The 18,658-nt window shown below is 45.1% G+C and overlaps 1 protein-coding gene and 1 long non-coding RNA gene across 4 annotated transcripts in view; one reads left to right on the top strand and one right to left on the bottom strand.

The window, feature by feature from the left end:
- Positions 1-18,658, bottom strand: part of LOC138487729 (interleukin-18-like) — a 142,992-nt gene that overhangs the window by 45,417 nt on the left and 78,917 nt on the right. For 2 of the 3 annotated variants that reach the window (XM_069614277.1, XM_069614276.1), the window contains exon 2: positions 207-271. In XM_069614277.1, coding sequence (XP_069470378.1) covers positions 207-261 — 55 coding nt within the window. In that variant the 5' untranslated portion in view covers positions 262-271. Of the gene's footprint in view, positions 1-206; positions 272-3,202; positions 3,341-18,658 lie in introns of those variants that run through there. The other variant, XM_069614275.1, reaches the window with a different exon arrangement.
- LOC138487730 (uncharacterized) overlaps positions 3,435-18,658 on the top strand; it is a 187,402-nt gene continuing 172,178 nt past the window's right edge. Inside the window, exon 1 of the long non-coding RNA XR_011274531.1 lies at positions 3,435-3,536. This is a non-coding gene — a long non-coding RNA (uncharacterized lncRNA). The remainder of the gene's footprint in view (positions 3,537-18,658) is intronic.

The following is an 18,658-nucleotide window of genomic DNA, read 5'->3' as shown; positions in this document are numbered from 1 at the left end:
CTGATTCAGAAAGAGGCTGGCGACCACAGGCCAATTTCGCCCCAGTAGTAACTCATCTTGGACAGAATTCCTTCTACACGGTGTAGACCGATGGGATCACCGATACGAATCCGCTCCTGATCAACATTGCAAACATTGGCACCCCACTAGGAAGCCAAGCCCTGCTATGTGAGCCACGCTTGATGTTCACAATCAGACCAACTCACCTTCAATGCAGAGTATGTCATCTAACTGGAAAACCATTAATCTGCAGCCGTCCATCTTTCTTCCACTGAAAGTGAATTTGTAAAGCAATGTCAGTATTAGTCGTTATCAAATGCAGTATATATCTTCAAAGCTGATTAAGACAACTGTGTTGGCTTAGGCCTTCTATCTTTTCTCATCTGCAGGCACTAGGGAGTCCGGAATAATGCTGCTCCTCTCCCTCTGTGCCTGAATTGAAGCAACATCCCTCCAGCACTTTCCTTTCTTGAAACCCGAATCGCCAATGGCCAAAGAGAGCAGTTCCCTAAAGGGAAGTGCTCACTCGCTCGCACATGCACCCTCGTAGGTCCCAGACAGAGGTATTGGGACAGTGGCTGGCATGAATATAGTTGAGGATGATCATGGTCAACCATCATCAACCAAGGCTGGTCTGGCAAAGGACGACCACGGTCTGGTAAGTGTCTTTCGCAGTCTGTTTAGAGTCGACCATGGAAGGTGAGAGGGTTGCTGATTGTCAGCTGTAGTTGATAATGCCATATAGTTGGCAGTGGAGCTAGCTAAAGTTCATGCGCAGAGCCAGACCTTAAAAAACCTTTGCCAGTACAAGTAATATCAAATACCTGACTCTAAAATGGCTGCCAACTGTGACACATACAATGTAGACAAACAGCACCAACAAAATACATTTGCCTCCATTATGCCAATCCTCATCTCTACACATGTAAAACATTAAATTTGGCTCGGAGCCAAAACTAAAAATAGGTGACCTTTTCTCATTTCAAAACCTCAACACATTGCTGTCAGAAGGCCATAACCATCTCCTGTCCACCACGCCCTACTTTCACAGGTGATACCCAGGTGGACATGCACGCCTTTCTTGGTCTTGCAGCCAGGACCCCTCACAGCTGGCAACCATGGTGGTGATCACCCAAAACCTGGCTCCTGCAACAAATCTAGCTTCCCTGGATTTAGTGGTCCCATCTTGGACACTGACCACCAATGCAGGGAAAGGAACCCTCTAAAACTAATAATGAAAATATAAATAATAGCTGTGGGGACATAGGATGTCAACTAATATACGTTTTCAATTTCAATTAATCTTAAATACCTGAATGCTAAACTCATCTATTTTCTGCCACCAGCAACCAAGTGAAGAGCTAGCTTCGCAGCAGGTCAACCTCTTCACAACCAAGAATAGTAAATACGATTCATCAACGACATCATCTTCATATGGGAAGGCAGCATGGCAGAACTTGAAACTTTCTTCATATGGTTAAACAATCAAGACCCAGATATGCAATTAAATATGGAACAGTAGGCAAGCTATACATTTCTTAGACTTAAAAATCAGTCACAAAGAGGGAAAACTGATATGTAACCTATACAGAAAACCAACGATCACAACACACTGTTACACTATACAAGCGACCATCCACAACATCTTAAGGAAAATCTACCATATGGGCAATTTTTGCGGTTACGCAGAAATTGCACACAATTGGAAGATTTGTATAACAATGCGGCAGAACTGAGTGAAAGACCGAAATACAGAGGCTACCTGAAGAAATTGGTTACCACATCTAAGAAACGGGTGAGGTTTACGTGCCGAGAATCAATTCTGACACCACAAGAGAGACAGCAAGAAGAGCAATACACCAGACCAACAAGTTTACTCACACATGGCCCCCACACATACAATATCAAGATCATCATCCGAAAATACTGGCCTCTGGCGAAACTTAATCTTCCGGAGGAAAATGAACCACGTTTTGCATTTAAAAGATCACGCAACATCCGAGAATTTCTGGTCCAATCCAATTTTACCAAGACAACTTTTCGAGGAGGACCTTGGAATCTAAGACCCCTTGTGGGGCACCACCCATGTGGCTCGTGTGTAGCTTGCAAGTATACAAAATAAATGCAGAGCTTCACTTTCAGCAATAAAACTTGGACATTTTAACACTTCAGAAACTGCAAATCTGCGCAAATAGTATATTGTATTGAGTGCCCGTGTGGCTTACGATACGTTGGACAGACCATGCAGTGTCAACATTCGCATCTCGGAGCATAGATCGAGAATCCATTGCAAGAATGAAACCTCGCCTTTGGTTCAACACTACCTGAACATGAAACACATGCCTGATGAACTACTATGGTGGGTCCTTGAGAAATTAACAGCAGGCTCAGGAACACAACAACGCCTTTTGAGATTGGAAAGTCGCTGGATTCATAGGTTTGGTCAGATGGGAGAATGGGTTGAATGAACAGTTCGTACCACCTTAGACACCACATCAACCAAATGTCCCATTCAGATACCTTTTCCAACGTATAAACTGATGCCTCATCACCATGAAACACTTGTGAATAGGCGTGTTATAAACGCCATATCATATACCATTGTGCTGCCATCTATGCTTTTGGCAGCTGCTCGGTAAACACCATGTCAATCGAGAGACAATACCATCCTTTATTCACACTACGCTCCATCATGAGATCAACCTGCTTAAATTGCACATCTCGGGCAGGGAACGCAGGAGGCACTAGGGACCCCATGAAGGCCCATCCACCCATATTTCTGATCATCATTGTAGGAAGCAGAGTACTTAGAAACTCTACTTTTATATGTGTGTGTCACTTTATTAAGACTGTATGTCCACACATGGGACACAGTAACCGAAATGTATCGTGCAGTAGTGCACCTACACTTAGACCTGGTCCGCAGTAAATCCCCTGGTTTTGCCCTACAGGGCCACTGCAACGGTGCAGTGTGCAATGTAGGTACAAGACCAGTACTCCTGTGCACATCGGGCATTCACACTTCGGTGTGATTAAATGTGCACATTACACTGCACACACGCATCTCTCTCTTCCCGTATTACAGCACGAGTCTGGGCATCAATCCCATCGGCTTTCAATGCCGCTACAGCAGCCATTGAGTAGGGAAAGCTCTTTCTAATTAATGCCTACATTGGGCGCCACCCTAATTCGTGTGCCATACCTTTTTGTAACTAATAGCACCTCATTATGACTCATCAACACGTCTGCAAGAGCCATCAATGTGCTTTCACATTGAGCACAGAGGGACCTCGTCATGGACCCTCACACCCCCCCAGTTGGCGGACCTATTGGTCTCTCTCTTTGAGCAATCGCCCTCTTTTTCTTCTTCTTCGTCATTTACCCGCAACTTCCGGGTCACGTGAAACTGACGATATCAGCTCCTTGTTGCTAAGCAACCGGCTTGACGAGCCGGGCTTTGCTGAAAGACACAGCACTCCCCCCGCACGCAGACTACAGCGGACAGTCCACTGTGATCAATGCTGCTGCAGCCTGAGGTAAGCCCCCCCACCCACCACCTCTCATCCAGTCACCCACGGCTCTCCCCGCCCATGGGTAACGCCGGCACGCGGCAACGCGCTTTTTTCTGCGCATGGAAACAATTACACAGTAATTTCAGGGGAATTTTAAAAAATAGGAAGTTCCTGGTAGGAGCACTTCATATTACCCATTTCTTCCAGTTTTTCGAATCCCTTTTGTTTCTCTCCCACAATAGTATCCCTGCAAGACACCACAACTATTGAATTAAGCTCTTTACAAACACGGGAGCATCTATAGTGAACATATCTCCATTTACCCCAATGCAGGTTAAAGAAAACGACGCAGAATTATCACACTAGCACCTCCCGTACCCCAGAGCCTTTGGCACGCCAGGTGCCCCAGCCACCCCTCCGCAAGGTCGCCAGAGACGCGAGGATCAGCATGAAGTTTCAGTCTCCCGTTTCTTGAGACTGCCCCAAACCCCTCGAGGTGTGAAAAGATAAATCCCCCTCTTTTCCCACCCCTAGTGGGGGACCTAGAACTCGTGTGCAACATGCAAAACTTCTCTAAAATCTTATAGCGAGCTCGTTTTTAAAATGTGATTTCAAGCCTGCAAATTTGCCACTTAGCATAACATTTTTTAGACTTCAATTCTATCCACCTCTTTTTTGTCCTTTTTCCCTATAGGGTACCATGAATTCGCCCTGATGAAGGTGGCAGCACAAGACCACCGAAACGCGAATAACACTAAGGGGAAATTGCTTCTAGAGCTGAATTTTGGACAGATGAACAACTTTCCCTTCCTTAGGAACTAACAGAGTGTCTGGAAGCACACCTTCTTGGTTTTTCTTCATTACATTCCCCCTATACGCGTTGGCAGACCCAATGGGGGTTTCCACATGGAATCCATGAACTGAACTCCTTAAACTTATGGACTCCTTCATACCAATATATATAACAAATATATTAGTAGGAACTAAAGAACAGATTGGTTTGACTAATTATTTATATACCCCGATCTCATACTGCATTTGTAAAAAGCAGACTAACCTTGAATTCATAACACAGGCTATATGTGTATGTGTATGTATACACATTGGACCCAAAGTATACACAAATAAGTTTCTGGTGTAACAGGTCAATACCCAGAATTGTTTTTATAAATTGTAAATTTACCATTTCTTTTGTTGTGAGAAAATCTGGCTTAGATCTTACTTAGAAACGAAGTCCTTTATTTTCATTTTTCTTTCTCTTTGACTTCACCATATTCAGAGACACCTATTTCTCTCCCCTCCAGCACTGGGTTTTTGTTCACTTGCATCTCTATCCTCTTCACTCTTTTCCCACTCCATTATCTTCAACAACACGATTGGAAGATGAGTTAATTATTTCTTATTTTTTGTTCATATTTTGTGTTTAACATACTCAAACTTTGTTTGAAAAAAAATGTCTCCATGTAATTTGAAATGTGCAATTATCACAATAATAATTATATATTTAAAGTGTTATGGCATATGTGGTATTTATTTACATGAATCATGATTAATATGATTGAGTTCGGGGCAAGATTTGGCACACAAGTCCCGGCCATAAAAGGTACAAATGTGTAAGGTGAATAGTACCATTTCTTTTGCAGCAATTGGTTGTGTTTTTGTGTTATTTAGTAAATACGTGGAAACAGGATGCCAACTGAGATTGGTTGTTGAGTGACAGTCACCGGCTCATTGCAAAATAGAAGCCATTGCCAATGCATTCCATTAAAGCCAACATCGAAGGCTGACACAGCAATGAACTGAATATTGACGAAAGGGCCCCTTACATAGACCACAGAAAGGAGCGCTTTTGACATAGGCTATGGATGGGAACACTCCTGACATAGGCTAGGGACTGCAATACCCCTGGCATAGACTAGGGTCGGGAGAGTTCCTAACATAGGCTAGGCACGGGAGGGCTCCTGACATAGACCACAGAAAAGGGCGCCTTTGACATAGGCTATGGATGGGAACACTCCCGACATGGGCTACGGATGGGATGGGAACACTCCCGACATGGGCTACGGATGGGAAGACTCCTGCCAAGATCTCCAATCCCTTTTGACAAGACTAGGTAGTGACTCCATCTCATGCTGTCATCCATCTCTGGATCCATCCATCAATCATTGTCCATCTCTGAACTTTGTCATGCTAACCCCATTAAATTGAGAACTGCTCTGCTTAAACCCGCATTCCATTGTTGAACACGCCGTAGAGTTGGCCAATCGTTTGGTCTAATCAACATTTGCTCTTAAAGCACTCACTGAAACGTGGTTACATGATGCTCCCTCTCATTCTGGCAACACCGGAAGCTGCAATTCTTATAGGGCAGATGGGGGTCTTTCGAAGTGGGGCAACTCTTATCTATAAAGACTCTTTAAAGATACATTCCACTAAGAGCCTTTCGCCAGATAATTGTGATTTGTGACTGGTGAAACTTAGTTTAAATCCCACCATCAGTCTCCTGATAATGGATCACCCACCACAAAAAATGCCACAAACTTCGAGGAGCAGTTTCTTGCCCTCTGTAATGAAATCTTGAGACGTGCAACCCATTTCTTGTTATTGGGGGGAGTTTAATCTGTGGTCAGGGAATGATCAAGATGCTGATGCAGCCTCACTTATTGGTACTCTTGAGCCTTTTGGTATTAGCCAGGAAGTACACTCCGCCACACACCAAAAAAGCAATACGCTTGACTGGGTGCTGTTCCATAACATGAAACTTATTTCCATTGAAGTGACCCCATGCCCTTGGTCCAATCACCATCTTGTTTCCTTTGATCTTACTCTGCCAGATAACTTGTTCAGGCTGAAGTGGCCGCTTAAAGGAATAGAAACGATAAGGAACTATAAGAATGTTACACCCCAATCGTTAGCAACTGTCGTGGATTTTTTTTCCACCCCCATCTATGCTAGTGGATGACTTTGTTACTCAATACCAGCATATCATCTATGCGGCTATTGATACTCTTGCCCCCCTCTTATGACTAAATACATTAAAAGGGATACCAAAAAAAAAACCAAACACTTGGTTTAATAACGACCGGATTACACTCAGAAAAGCAAAAAAGGGTGAAAGAACGAGTTTGGCAGAAAAATCTGTGCACTGATTCACTTCTTGGTTATAAGAAAGCTGTGGCTACCTAAAAGCAGGCTATTCTATCTGCCAAATGAACTAATCATAACAGAATCATCGAGGCCAAGTCTAGTTCACGTGAGCACTTTGCAATTCTCTGTGAACTCGAAGGAAAGAGCAAAAGGTTGGATATTGAGAACAGTGATGTTTGGTGGCAGTCCATTCAGGACTAGTTTATTAGAAAAAAGTCTGTCCATTAACAGTGCATTGCATCTCATCAAGCATCTCTCAATCTCTCTTCCTACCAACCTGCGGATTCCTTTGCGCCTGTAGTTCTGCCACTTTTGGAAGATCAGTCGCTATTCACATTCCACCAAGTGTCTGAGGATGATGTCCTTTCAATCTTAAGGGGCAGGAAACCCACCTCCTGTCTGGCGGGCGTGTGTCCCTCAAGCATCATCAAGGACTCTTGTACAGATTCCCTGGATTACTAGGATCATACATGTGAAGAGGGATGAGGAAGCCAACCCCTCCTACGAAATGTATGATGCGGAAGAAGGCCAGGAAACACTGCAATCACTCATTTTATTTTGGCCAAATTCCCAATGGACCAACAGTTGAGAAGTACGTCGAGAGATACCCCCTCAGCCAGTTATATGCCCTCAACCAGCCATACAGAGCAGGTGCAGTACAAATTTACCCCAGCGTGGACGAGGAGCCCTAGGCGATAATCAAAGACACCTCAATGGACAGTCAAGCAGCCCTGTTGCTGACGTTGTTTGAGACACCACGACATAGCTGCATTAGACATGAAGCACACATGCCATCTGCACTTCGGGACACAACCATGCACTCTAATACATGAAGAACACGAGTGTACAGTTCTATAGTTAGAGGACAGCCACATATACATACTGTCATTGCTTTATTATTTTTGCAACTAATCAAACGCAGCAATGCAGAAACCGCAAGAAACAAGAGACCCTGAATAAAGCTTGCAGATGCATACATGCGAATAACCATGTGCAACTGCAGGGGCACCTATGGGGCCTGACAGAACCATGTGACTAACCTATGCAGAATGTAGTTTAGCATGGATATTGTAGAAACCGCATTATAATGGTTTAGGAAAATTACAGCAGGCCACAGGCTGCTCAGCAAGTCGAGTTGAATTCAGGCTGGACAGAGAGCAAGACGTGCGAGACAGGACGTGCAGCCAAGGCCACACAATACGGATGACATTCCATTCCCTAGAGGACAAAGGCACCATCTGCTGTAAATATGAATAATTCCTCATAATCCAGAGCTGCACAGCTCAAATTAGTGGTCTCGGAACACCGAACAGCCGAAGCAGACAATGGACAGCGACAAGCGCTGGGGAAAAAAGAGCCGGTCTCGGGTACCCTACAGAACACTGCAACAAATATGCTACAATATGAGACAAGTGTTGCACCGAGCAAAAGAGCACGCTCATATACTAAGGTAGTACAGACAAGTTACAATGCAGACACAGTCATTCTTATTACCTTGAAGAGGTACACCGGGAGCTGAGAACCTTTGCAGATCCCAGTCCTTGGGGACGTCAGATCTAGCCAACCACAGTTCAGTATCCTAGGGGTGGGTATAAATGGACAAGAACCAAATGGTAAGACCCCCACACTGCAAAATTGTTATATATAGTGACTTGGGGATGGACCAGGCCAGCCACCTGACATTCGAGGGCCAGTAGAATAACATGTATAGCGTCCACTATAGGTAGTAGACTACTTAACACCCAATTACGAGGGCCAATAGGGTTTCTGGAGAAGGGCCTAGGTTATGACATGGTGCTGATGCCACCCTAGAGTAAAACCGGCCGGCGAGCAGAGAATGAACAAGATGTGCATGGATTCTCCTATTCCTGTGCTGATCCCTGTTGGTTTTGTCTAATAAACCACAGTTTGAACTTGCCATTGACTGAGTTCTCGGTTTATGCTGGAGAGGGCCTCCTTTACTGAGTCCTTAGTTCCCTCTTCCATCAAGGAAGCATGGATATACAACTCCAATATTTTTTCAAAGCTCTCAATCTAGTGGGGGCTTGGCAATCTGGCTTTTCAGTCGGATATGGTACGGAGATGACGCTGCTCGATTTTAAATCAAACATTGAGTGCATTATTGACCGGGGTAACATGGTATTATTGATGCTTCTTGATTGGTCACCAGCGTTTGATTTAGTGGACCGTTCTCTGCTTTTCAGGAGACTGGTGGAAATTGGCAGATGTTCCAAATCCACTGCAGAGTGGATACAATCCTTTCTGGGACCCCGCAGGGCTAGGTTGGCAATGAGTGATTTTCAGGCATCCCCAATCCAACTTACCTGTGGTGTTCCTCAAGGCTCGTACCTCTCCCCCATGCTGTTTAATATCTATACCAGGCCACTGTTTGATCGGCTTGCTGGCATGGGGGCCTGCTATACAAACTATGCAGACGACACCATCCAGGTTCTTTGGGAACTGTCCGGTGTGAATGCCCATGATACCATAGCCATCAATAACATCCATGCTGTTTTCCAATCTTGAATGGCTTTGAACTCTCTAGCTCTCGATGGCACAACAGAGCTATTGATCATGTGTTCTGCCACCAGGCTAAAAAAACCTGACTCATGTTGTAGTCACTTCTCAATTGCTGTGTGGTCTATTAAGGTTTCTCCCCCCCATGTGAAAACTCTGGGAGTATACTTTGACTCCACGCTCTGCTTCGATAAGTATGTTCTCAACTGTGTTTACCCTGTATCTACTTAAACAACCTGCTTAGGCAAATACGCCCCTACCTCTCCACATAGAATAGAGCTGTTATTGCTTCAGCCCTAATCAATGCTCAGCTTGATTACTGTAACAGCTTGCTGGATGGTACCTCTAACTCTAAAATTAATTAGATGCAGGTTATCCAGAATGGGGCGGTCAGGGCTGTCCCCTCACAGAAGAAACAACATGTTGCTACAGCCAGACGGTACTTCCACTGACTTCGAGGAAAACATTGAATTCTCCACAAAGTCTGCAACATGACAACGTTGGGGTGGTCAAGAAGGCTCCCACGAGATAGAGGGGTTCATGTTGCATGTGTCATATTTGTCACTGGGGGTGCGTCAAAGTTAGCACAAGGTTGAAATTTTATATATGTATCAAGTGTAGTTAAATGTGAATGGGAGGTGTTACTTCAAGTGTTATTTTGTTTTCAAGTTGATACATCTTAGAATTGTAAACACGCAGCAAGATAAATGCCAAAAGCACCAAATTAAATATAAAAACAATCCAGAAACAGTGTGCAATGAAGGGCCTTGAGGCTGGGCAATGAGAAGTTTCATAATGCGCATGCGAGGAAGGAGACTTGTCATGGAGGACCCACTGTGAAGAGAACATGGTAGTTATTAAACATGCATGCACACTGGTATATACATACACAGGGGATTTATACATCCACATGTAGCGTCTTCTCTTTAACAGAGGTTTGCAAGGTGAATTTTAAGTGACTTGGAAAAACTGGTTTTGCAAGGTTTCAGAGACCAGAGGACTATAATGAGTAACTACGACCTTAGCAGATGGAAAGCCAACAGACCGGCCCAGGGTTTTGAATGGCTTGGCAGTATCCCAAATGCAGATGTAATATTTTTTTAAGTGCATGCTGACTGCAGACGGATTCAGATATTTGCTTCTGACCAACAGTAAACGTGGAGTGAAGGACACCTGAGGCCAGAGCAAACCAATACTCCCTGTGTTTCGATTGTATTTAGGATGTGCCATGCATGCTGAAGCGGTATTCGTTAGATTTGAATTTTCCAATGGTGATAGGGAGTTGGGGTGGGTGAGATAGTCATCAACAGTTCAAAAAGAACATGTTTATTCTCCTGCTCCTCATGTCGTTTGTAGTATTCATGAAAACCATGTGCAATTACATTTTAGGGTTAGGTCTCAGACCAGCAGGGACTTGTAATGAATTATGTTTGCATGTGAATGTGTAACTGTATGATGATGTCATGACCTGCCATTGACCAATCCTAAAAAGAGATGTGTTCTGCACATGAGCTGAAGATGGTAGTTAAGATAACTGCCACCAATGAGAATGGGGGAATTAGGGAAAGATTGGATTTATTTGTATAGGTTAAAACCAATCACGTGTGGGGGTGATTTGTAATAAAATAATTGGGAGTGTTTTAACTGTTGAAAAAATGTGTATAATGTGCCAACTTGTGTGGTTCAGGAAGACTCTGGCGGGGGGGGGGGGGGGGGATTAGTTTGACTCCACGTGCACTTGCTTAAGAGGTGGGTTAAGGTGATTGAAGGTCCACCCCTACATTTTTGGCAACCACGAAGCGACCCTGGGCTCCGAGACAATTGGGGTCTCCCTTCCGCACAACTCGGCTGCAGCGCCTCTCGGCAGGGACCAGTCTTCCATGCATAGTGAAAAAGAGAGGTTTATGGGTGCCATATTGGTTAAAGACCTATCGGTTCCTCTGAGGCATAGTACTGTGGAGCAGCTGTGCAGGGCAAATTGAAAGAGCACCACTTCGGGACTGCACTTTTGAGGGTAAAGCAAGAGGAGAAATGGAGGAAGAAAAGAGGGTTGTTTCTTTCTTTTAAGGGTTTTTTGGTAAGGGTAGAATTGGAGAATGTGTGTGGAGTTAGCCGAGGTTACGTGGATTGAAAGGGTGAATGCTTTGAAGAAATTAGTGAACTGTTTTGAGTTGTTAGTCCTTCGTATATATTTTTACCTAGTTTGTTATTTTAGAGGTGTGAGGTGGTATCTTGCACCAGCATGTCCATTGTGAGGTTTGTCCTGATACGCTTCAGTTTGCTTGTCTGGTTGGCTGGAACCCTCACCTAGTGGTGAGGTGGCATATTATGGTAAGTCCACCCATAGATACCTTCCTGAAGTATATCCTTGACACCCTTCATTTTGTATTGAGTGTGCGGGCAGAGGCCCTTGCCTCGCTTTTCTTAGTTAGTCAAGGTAGTGAAGGGTATCTTCAGGAGTCAGGAAAATATGGTATTGTAGTAAACAGTACTGTACTAGTGATGAAGACAGCAGCAGTATTGTAGTGGAAGAAATGGTGCTCCTATGCTCGAGTTAAGAAGATATATCAGAGATATTGGCCAGCATGTGTTTTATGGATAAGATGCTGTCTTTTGCGTAAGACTGAGAAGTATAACTAAAGTAAATAGCTAAGGGAAAGGATTGTGGCGGAAACGAGTAAGGTCCCCCAAGGAATGGTCACTCTTTACACTGTAGTAAGTGCGTTTGGAGGGAATCCTCTCTCGCTCCCCAGTGCTCATATGTACCAAGAGTAGGACAGCCCACAGGGATCTCTGATGTGTCCAGTCCTGTCCGTTACCACCGATCCAGAAGAGGAATCCTGGACAGGTGTGCGACCAAATGTTTTTTGTTCATGGTGAATACAGGGGCTACAAAATCTTGCATCAAGGAAGGCGAGCTCCACTTGTCAGGCAAAACAATTGACACAGGTATTACACTGAAGATATACGTATTAAGCTAAGTACACAAAATGTATTTTCTCCTTTGTTGTATTGCACGGATACCCCGGCAAATCTCTTGGGCAGAGATCTCCTCGGTCGACTCCACATGTTGATTGCTTTCACGGAGGAAGGTATAGTATGCTCCACTCCAGGTTTGTATCCAGTAAGAGCAGCAGCGCATTTGCATGCGTACTGTAGTAACAGCACGATAAGTGGGGGTGGGGGGGGCAGTACATTCAAATTTGTTTCTTTATGGGGTAATTGTTTTGTTGAGTTGCATCCCAGGAATCAGAGAAATTGATTGAGTTTTTGTTTATGCCTGTTCTGCCGGAGGTAACACCAGGCACCATTACAATCTCCTAGAAGCAGTAGTCATTAAGAACAGGGTGGTTCTATCAGGCACGGATGAGGAAGTCAGAGAGTGGTGCACAGTTCTGTGCATCGATTTGACCTTAACGCTCAGACGTGTCCGACAAGCAATTGTTCAAAGACACCAAAAACACAGGAGAGATGGTTTTTGAGATTGGGGGTGCCTTGCCAGATAGTGATGGAGCAAAGGGAAGTACCTCAGACCATGTTAATTGTAAGAAATACATCGCCCCATTGAAAGGAGGATCTGGGAAAGGTGCCCGACCATTTATGGACCAGCAATCCTCATAAGGTGGGGCTGCTAAAAAGTGTTGGAGCAATGAGGATAAAATTGATACCTGGTGCGATATTACCACATGTTAAGCAGTACCCCATGTCTAGAGAGGCGGACAAGGGAATTTGAGACCATTATGGCATTGTTGAAGCAAGGCATAATGCAAACTTCTGCGTCTACATGTAACGCAGCCATCTACCCTGTGAAGAAGGTAAAGGGGTCTAGTTGGAGGATGGTCCAGAATTTGCGCCCCCTCAATAATATTGTTGAGGTGGAATTTCTGGTGATACCGAATCCTGGTATTCTCTAATATCCCTACTGGGTCGACCCACTTCATGGTGATTGATTTAAAGAATGCATTTTACTTGGTCCCCTTACACTCCAATTCTCAGTACCTCACAGCGTTTAAGTACCGTGGTCAGAGATTCCAGCACACAAGGTTGCCCAAGGTGTACTGTAAATCTGAGTATTTCCAACAGGGTGGTTAAAATGGATTTGGGGAATTTACATGTGTCCAGTTCAGTATTCCCTTATGTGGACACTTTGCTAGTTAGTAGCACCTCAGAAGAGCAATGTTGAGGAGATGCAATAACACTCCTTACCCTGCTGGTGGAGAAGGGGTACAAAGTGGACAAAGAAACATTTCAGTACTGCCAGACAGAGGTAGTATATTTGGGGCAAGTCATATTGCCCGCAGGAAGAAAGGTAATGCCAGAGAGAGCTACAACAGTTCAGAATATGCCTCAGCCAGGCACAGTGAAAAGCAGTAAAAATGCAGCAGTTTTTGGGACGCTAACTATTGTAGATCTTGGATCTTTGACTTCTCTAGTTACGTGAGGCCCTTACTGCAGGGACTTAAGGAAGTGCAGACCATAAAGGGCCCCATAGAATCGTCTGAAGAATTGATGACTTGCTTCTGGGAACTCTAGGCCGTGATCAGCAATGCTCCCGTCTTGGTAACCCCGAATTACAAGAAGCTATTTTATTTGTTTTTTGCACTCAAATGGGCAGGTGATGAACATCGGTCCTGACCTTGGGAACATCGCTAGGCCATACTACAGCAAACTCATTCAGTGATGCAGGGACAGTTAACTTGCGGGCAAGCTTTAGCAATTCAAAGTCTTCAGCCATTACCATGGGTTTCCCGGTGACATTGTACGTGGAGCATGCAGTCTTTACGTTCTTGCAAATATCCAAGTCGACTTTGACAACCCAAAGAGAGTCGGGGGTATGAGGTTAGTCTATCAAATGCATCTATACATCCCTTGCAATGTCACCTAGTCAATCATGCGACATCTGTAGCTGAGCCAGTGAAACCATGTGACATTGTCCATGATTGTGCAACATATAAGGGAGAAGAGGAAAAGAGGACAAGTGTTAAGGAGGATGCTTTGGAGGGAGGCACCTTTGGTTGATGGGTCCTCAATAATTAATCAGGATGCCGGTGAGAGGCATATGGAGCAGCCATTGTGGGCCTTCTGGATTGGGAATACCAGGTCCAACTGAAGAAACGGTTGCCTTCGCATTACTCAGCGCAAGCGGCAGAACTAGTGCCACTTATAGAGGCACTAGAAATGAGTAAGGGAAAGGTGGTGTGAGGAGTCCGAAAAATGAGGCAGACAACTGTGAGGTTTTCTCAACAAATGCCATTTTATTAAATTAGAAGGTTGGATAAACGTTTCACTATCCCTACCATAGTGAGGATTTCCCTGCTTAAAATAATCTAAAGGAAACACTAGGATATCTGTCCTTCACACTTCTACATACAATACAAAAATGAGGAAATGCATGGCCGTTCAACACAACAGTGATTGAATTCTTATTGGAACAACAGTCTGTTCTTAGAACCTGGGCGAGTTCCCTTTCCACAGATTACTGCTTCACAGTTCAAAAAAAAAAAAAAACGAACATTAGGAAATCCTGGTTTGCAACAATGTTCCAACACAGTTCTTTGCAACTTCAATTTGTCAACAGAAAGTTCCAACACTCCAATGATTCAACAAAGAAAATAAAAGGCTTCTTCTCCTTGTACCATATGTCCTCCTTAGATAAAGAACATCTTCTGAGTTCATCAATAACAACAATAATGGTCTTGGTCAGGATGATTTGCCACAACTGATACAAAGAAGTTGTATTTCTGTAGAACGTAACAGCTTTACACAGCTCTTTCTTCAGAAACACAAGCAACATAAATGGTCTCTTGTCAGGGCCACTTTGTACCACTTCAGCTTCCACCTGGTTTACTCCATGCCAGGTCTACTCCTCCAATGGTTTACAATCCAGATATACTCACCTGCCCGAACAGCGTTTCACAAGTGCTTTTGTGGTTAAGATCAACTGACAAGAGGTTAACAACAGCGTCACAGTATTCATCAGTTTGCAGCTTTAAAGCTTAACAACTTCAGGGAAAACAAGATTCACATTGCTGCTCTTTAATACTCCTCTGTAAATAATGCTACTCTCCTTCTGAATATCCTCTTCCAGAAGGGCAGTCTTTTGCCACTCTTGTTTCCCACTGCACAAGTAACCAAATACCGAGACTCCTAGGGTCTTATTCCGTTTCTCCCTTGGCTTTGGCATTGTGAGCTAATACCAGCTTTTAGCATATGTTGTACCAAGGTGGGCAACAGGTTTCACAACTTATGGACCTTTCATTAGCCCCCCCCCCTTCTGCTGTGGCATTTGCTGCTTTTGAATAGTCTGGTATTCAAAATTCATTTGGGAACTACCTTCACTCATATGTGAGTGCTGTTTACTTGACGAATTCCTGCCTGGAACACGAGAGCAGGTTTGGAGCGCTCCGGGGTCACTACCAGCTTGTGAACTCCCTGGGTAAGACGTGTGCTTCCGATCCCCTTGCCGCTTGCGGGACGTCTGCTTCTGTGGCTCCTTGCGACCCGGCAAACTGCTTCACTTAGCCCACCGCCTCTACCTGCATCTGAAGCTCCTTTGGCTCCTGGGGCCCTCTAGTGCAGGCCAGCCACTGGAGACTGCCTTGATTCCCTCGGGTGAACGCAGCCACTGCAGACAGCCTCCTGGGAAGGAAAGCTTCCCTCATGTTCGCTTCCTGCTGAGCAACAGGTCTCCAGAGGGCAAGCTTTCCTCTTGCATGTTTCCCACTGCACCACCTCTGCACTTCAGGATTTGGGAGACACAGACACTCGCAGGACTGGCAGCTGATAACTTCTGAACAGTGGTCCTGGCCCTGGCATCTTCTCTCCTCCAGCCCCTGTCTGGGCTGGCTGCATGAACCACACTGCTCTTGCTCTCTGCTCTTCCCTATGGGCTGCGCCTGTGGGGGCCTTTTAAGCCTCTCCGTCTCCCTCAGGTGTGGGTCATCTGAATTAACGAACTGACCACTCCTGCAACATTGCACCTATTTAGCCCTCTTCTTCATCCCAGTACCTAGGGAATTATGGGACTTGAAGTGGCTAATGGCAAAGTTCCTTTTTTCCCTACTTCCTTTAAAATAAGCCATTAGGAGATGAGGGTTTCTAGGAAAGGCAAATAAGGGGGTCTCCCATTCTCCCTGACCGGCTTCCCATCCCATGTGATCCTCCTGTAGAACACCCCTTCCCCCCCATGTTCGGGTGGGGGGGGGGGGGGCGGGGGAACAGGAAGCATCTGCCGTTCCTTGGCCACATGAGAAGGGTCTCGAGGCAGGTTCTCTGGAAGAATCATGGTTGAGCCATCACATCGGTCACTATTTATTCTGACTCTGCGTATGTAACCTCCACTGTACATTGTTGGTTATCAAGGTGGCAGAGAAGAGGATTTAAGAGATCTGACAGGATCACTATCCAGCATGCTGCATGACTATCCAGACTAATTGAAGAGTTAACCCTGTCCACAGAGGTAGCCATTTTAAAATGTGCTTTGCATACTAATCTTACTAACGCAATAGCACTTGGAAATGATGCCACAAACAGGGCAGTGAAAGAAGCCACATATTTGCCGTTTAGAGATTCCCAGAAAATGTAAACGGTGTCCCAGCAGGTACAGTTGGCTGCTCAATACACTGCAGTTCTGATACTCCAAATCATAGAAATGCAAGGTAAAGCACCTAAAGGAGGAACAGGAGGTTTGGGCAAAAAAGCGGATGTTCTCCCTCACCTACAGATTTGCTGTGGAGACAGGAGCTGATGGGCAAGGAAGTAATGGCTGTAAAACTGTTCTTTTGGCTCTAGAGCATTACTGTTATGCTCACCCGGTTCCCGCAGGGGCGTTGAACGGAACTGAACAGCAGTGGTCTCCACCAGCGTGACTCGTAGGGCGGAGATGGCTGACTGGACTGGCCCTCCTAGTTTTGTCTGCTTGACCTGTAAGAGTAGTTTCCTGAAAACAGTAGAAGGGAGTTAGCCACCTGTGGATTGCGAGGATACCTGCACCCAATTCGTTCCCACTGAACACCTCCGATATTCCCTTTATGTCCTCACTTTAGTGCTTGAAATGATGAGCTCTCCATCCTCTGCTGATTGCAGGGGCGTGTAGAATGCCAGTTACTTCTCTGGATCGAAGGAATAGGGCGAGTTCCAGACGAAATAGGGCTCTGGGGTATGTGGCGTGGAGCCGTAATTATATAGTCTTTAGAGTTCTAATGTCTGCTATTCACTCATTTCCCTTTTACTTTATTTATCTTGCAGCTTGTTCCAAAAGGAATTCTCCTGATTGGCAGCAGGTCGTGCTAAGGTAATAGTCTGTATTACCCAGCACTGTCCGGTAGAAAATAATGATGCTAAATGTCTCTAACCAAGTGCTTTTGTCTTCTTACAGGTGGGGTGTAAGAAGATGCTGGATGGCGAAGAATTCTACCTCGGGCAGCAAATCAAGTAAGTGCCTGGCGGTAACCAAGATTGTCTATGTTTGCCCTCGGCTCACCTTGTTTTTTCTTGTCTTCCTCTAGGTGCCGAGAATGCAGCTACGAAGAGATGTAAGCTGCGCTGGATCGTGTAGATGCTGTGAAGACTGGTAAGTATGGCGCGGCGCAGTTGCTAGCGGTGCAACGCGTTTATTTTTTCAAAGTCTTTTTCCTTGTGCAGGAATGCGGTGGATTCAGGAGCTGATGAAGATTAGAAGGTAGGTTCTTGCTCTAACTTTTTCTTCTTCTTCCCAGGATGCGGTCCGGACTCGGAGCGGGTGTGGCAGGTAACAGGATGCTGGCTGTAGGCACGGTGAGCGTTACGCTGCTGAATGCAGAATAACACGAAGCGTGTTCTGCTCTTCGGGCGTGGGTTAAATAGCTTCCAAAGTAATCCGAGGTAAATAGCTCCAAGCACCACACCCAAGTAAAAAATAGTCCCTGAAGAAAAGTAGTCCTTCCCTGGCCTCACAAAGGCCAATACTAGAGTTCCTTGCAGCATGGTCTGCATGAGGTAAGTTTGACTGTATGAGCCTAGCGCCATATCCAATATATGAGCCTGGCGCCTATGGCGCCAGGACTGAATCCATAAAGCCCCTAACCGGGGCTTTGTGGGTTCCAATAAGGGGCTGGATGTCTGCCCTCTGGACTGAAGGACTTGATCCGGAAGTCCGGGGGGTAGGCATCATGACATTTACTCGTCACACACTTCTCAATGACAAATTGCAGCAGAGCTCCAGGAGGAATGGTTTATACCATACCTCCAGGAACAGGTAAGTAGATTTGTAAGAACCTGCATAGTTTGTAGGGAATTCAATCCTGGAAACACCATGAGGTCAGTAAGGGTAGTTTTGCCTAGGCCCTCTGGGCCATTTAGGGAACTCCATATTGACTTAGTAGATATGCTTGCGAGATCTAACAACTACTGGTACCTCATAGACATAGTTTGTCTATTCTTCTGGTGGCTTGAGGTAGGCCCCTGCATACACCCTGATGCTAAGTCTGCAGCAAAGTTTCTGG

This window comes from Ambystoma mexicanum, chromosome 9, assembly GCF_040938575.1.
Source record: "Ambystoma mexicanum isolate Mex_15411 chromosome 9, UKY_AmexF1_1, whole genome shotgun sequence".
NCBI classification, from domain to species: Eukaryota; Metazoa; Chordata; class Amphibia; order Caudata; family Ambystomatidae; genus Ambystoma; species Ambystoma mexicanum.
The sequence above is the reverse complement of the archived record's forward strand: the minus strand, read 5'-3'. Positions and strand labels throughout refer to the sequence as shown.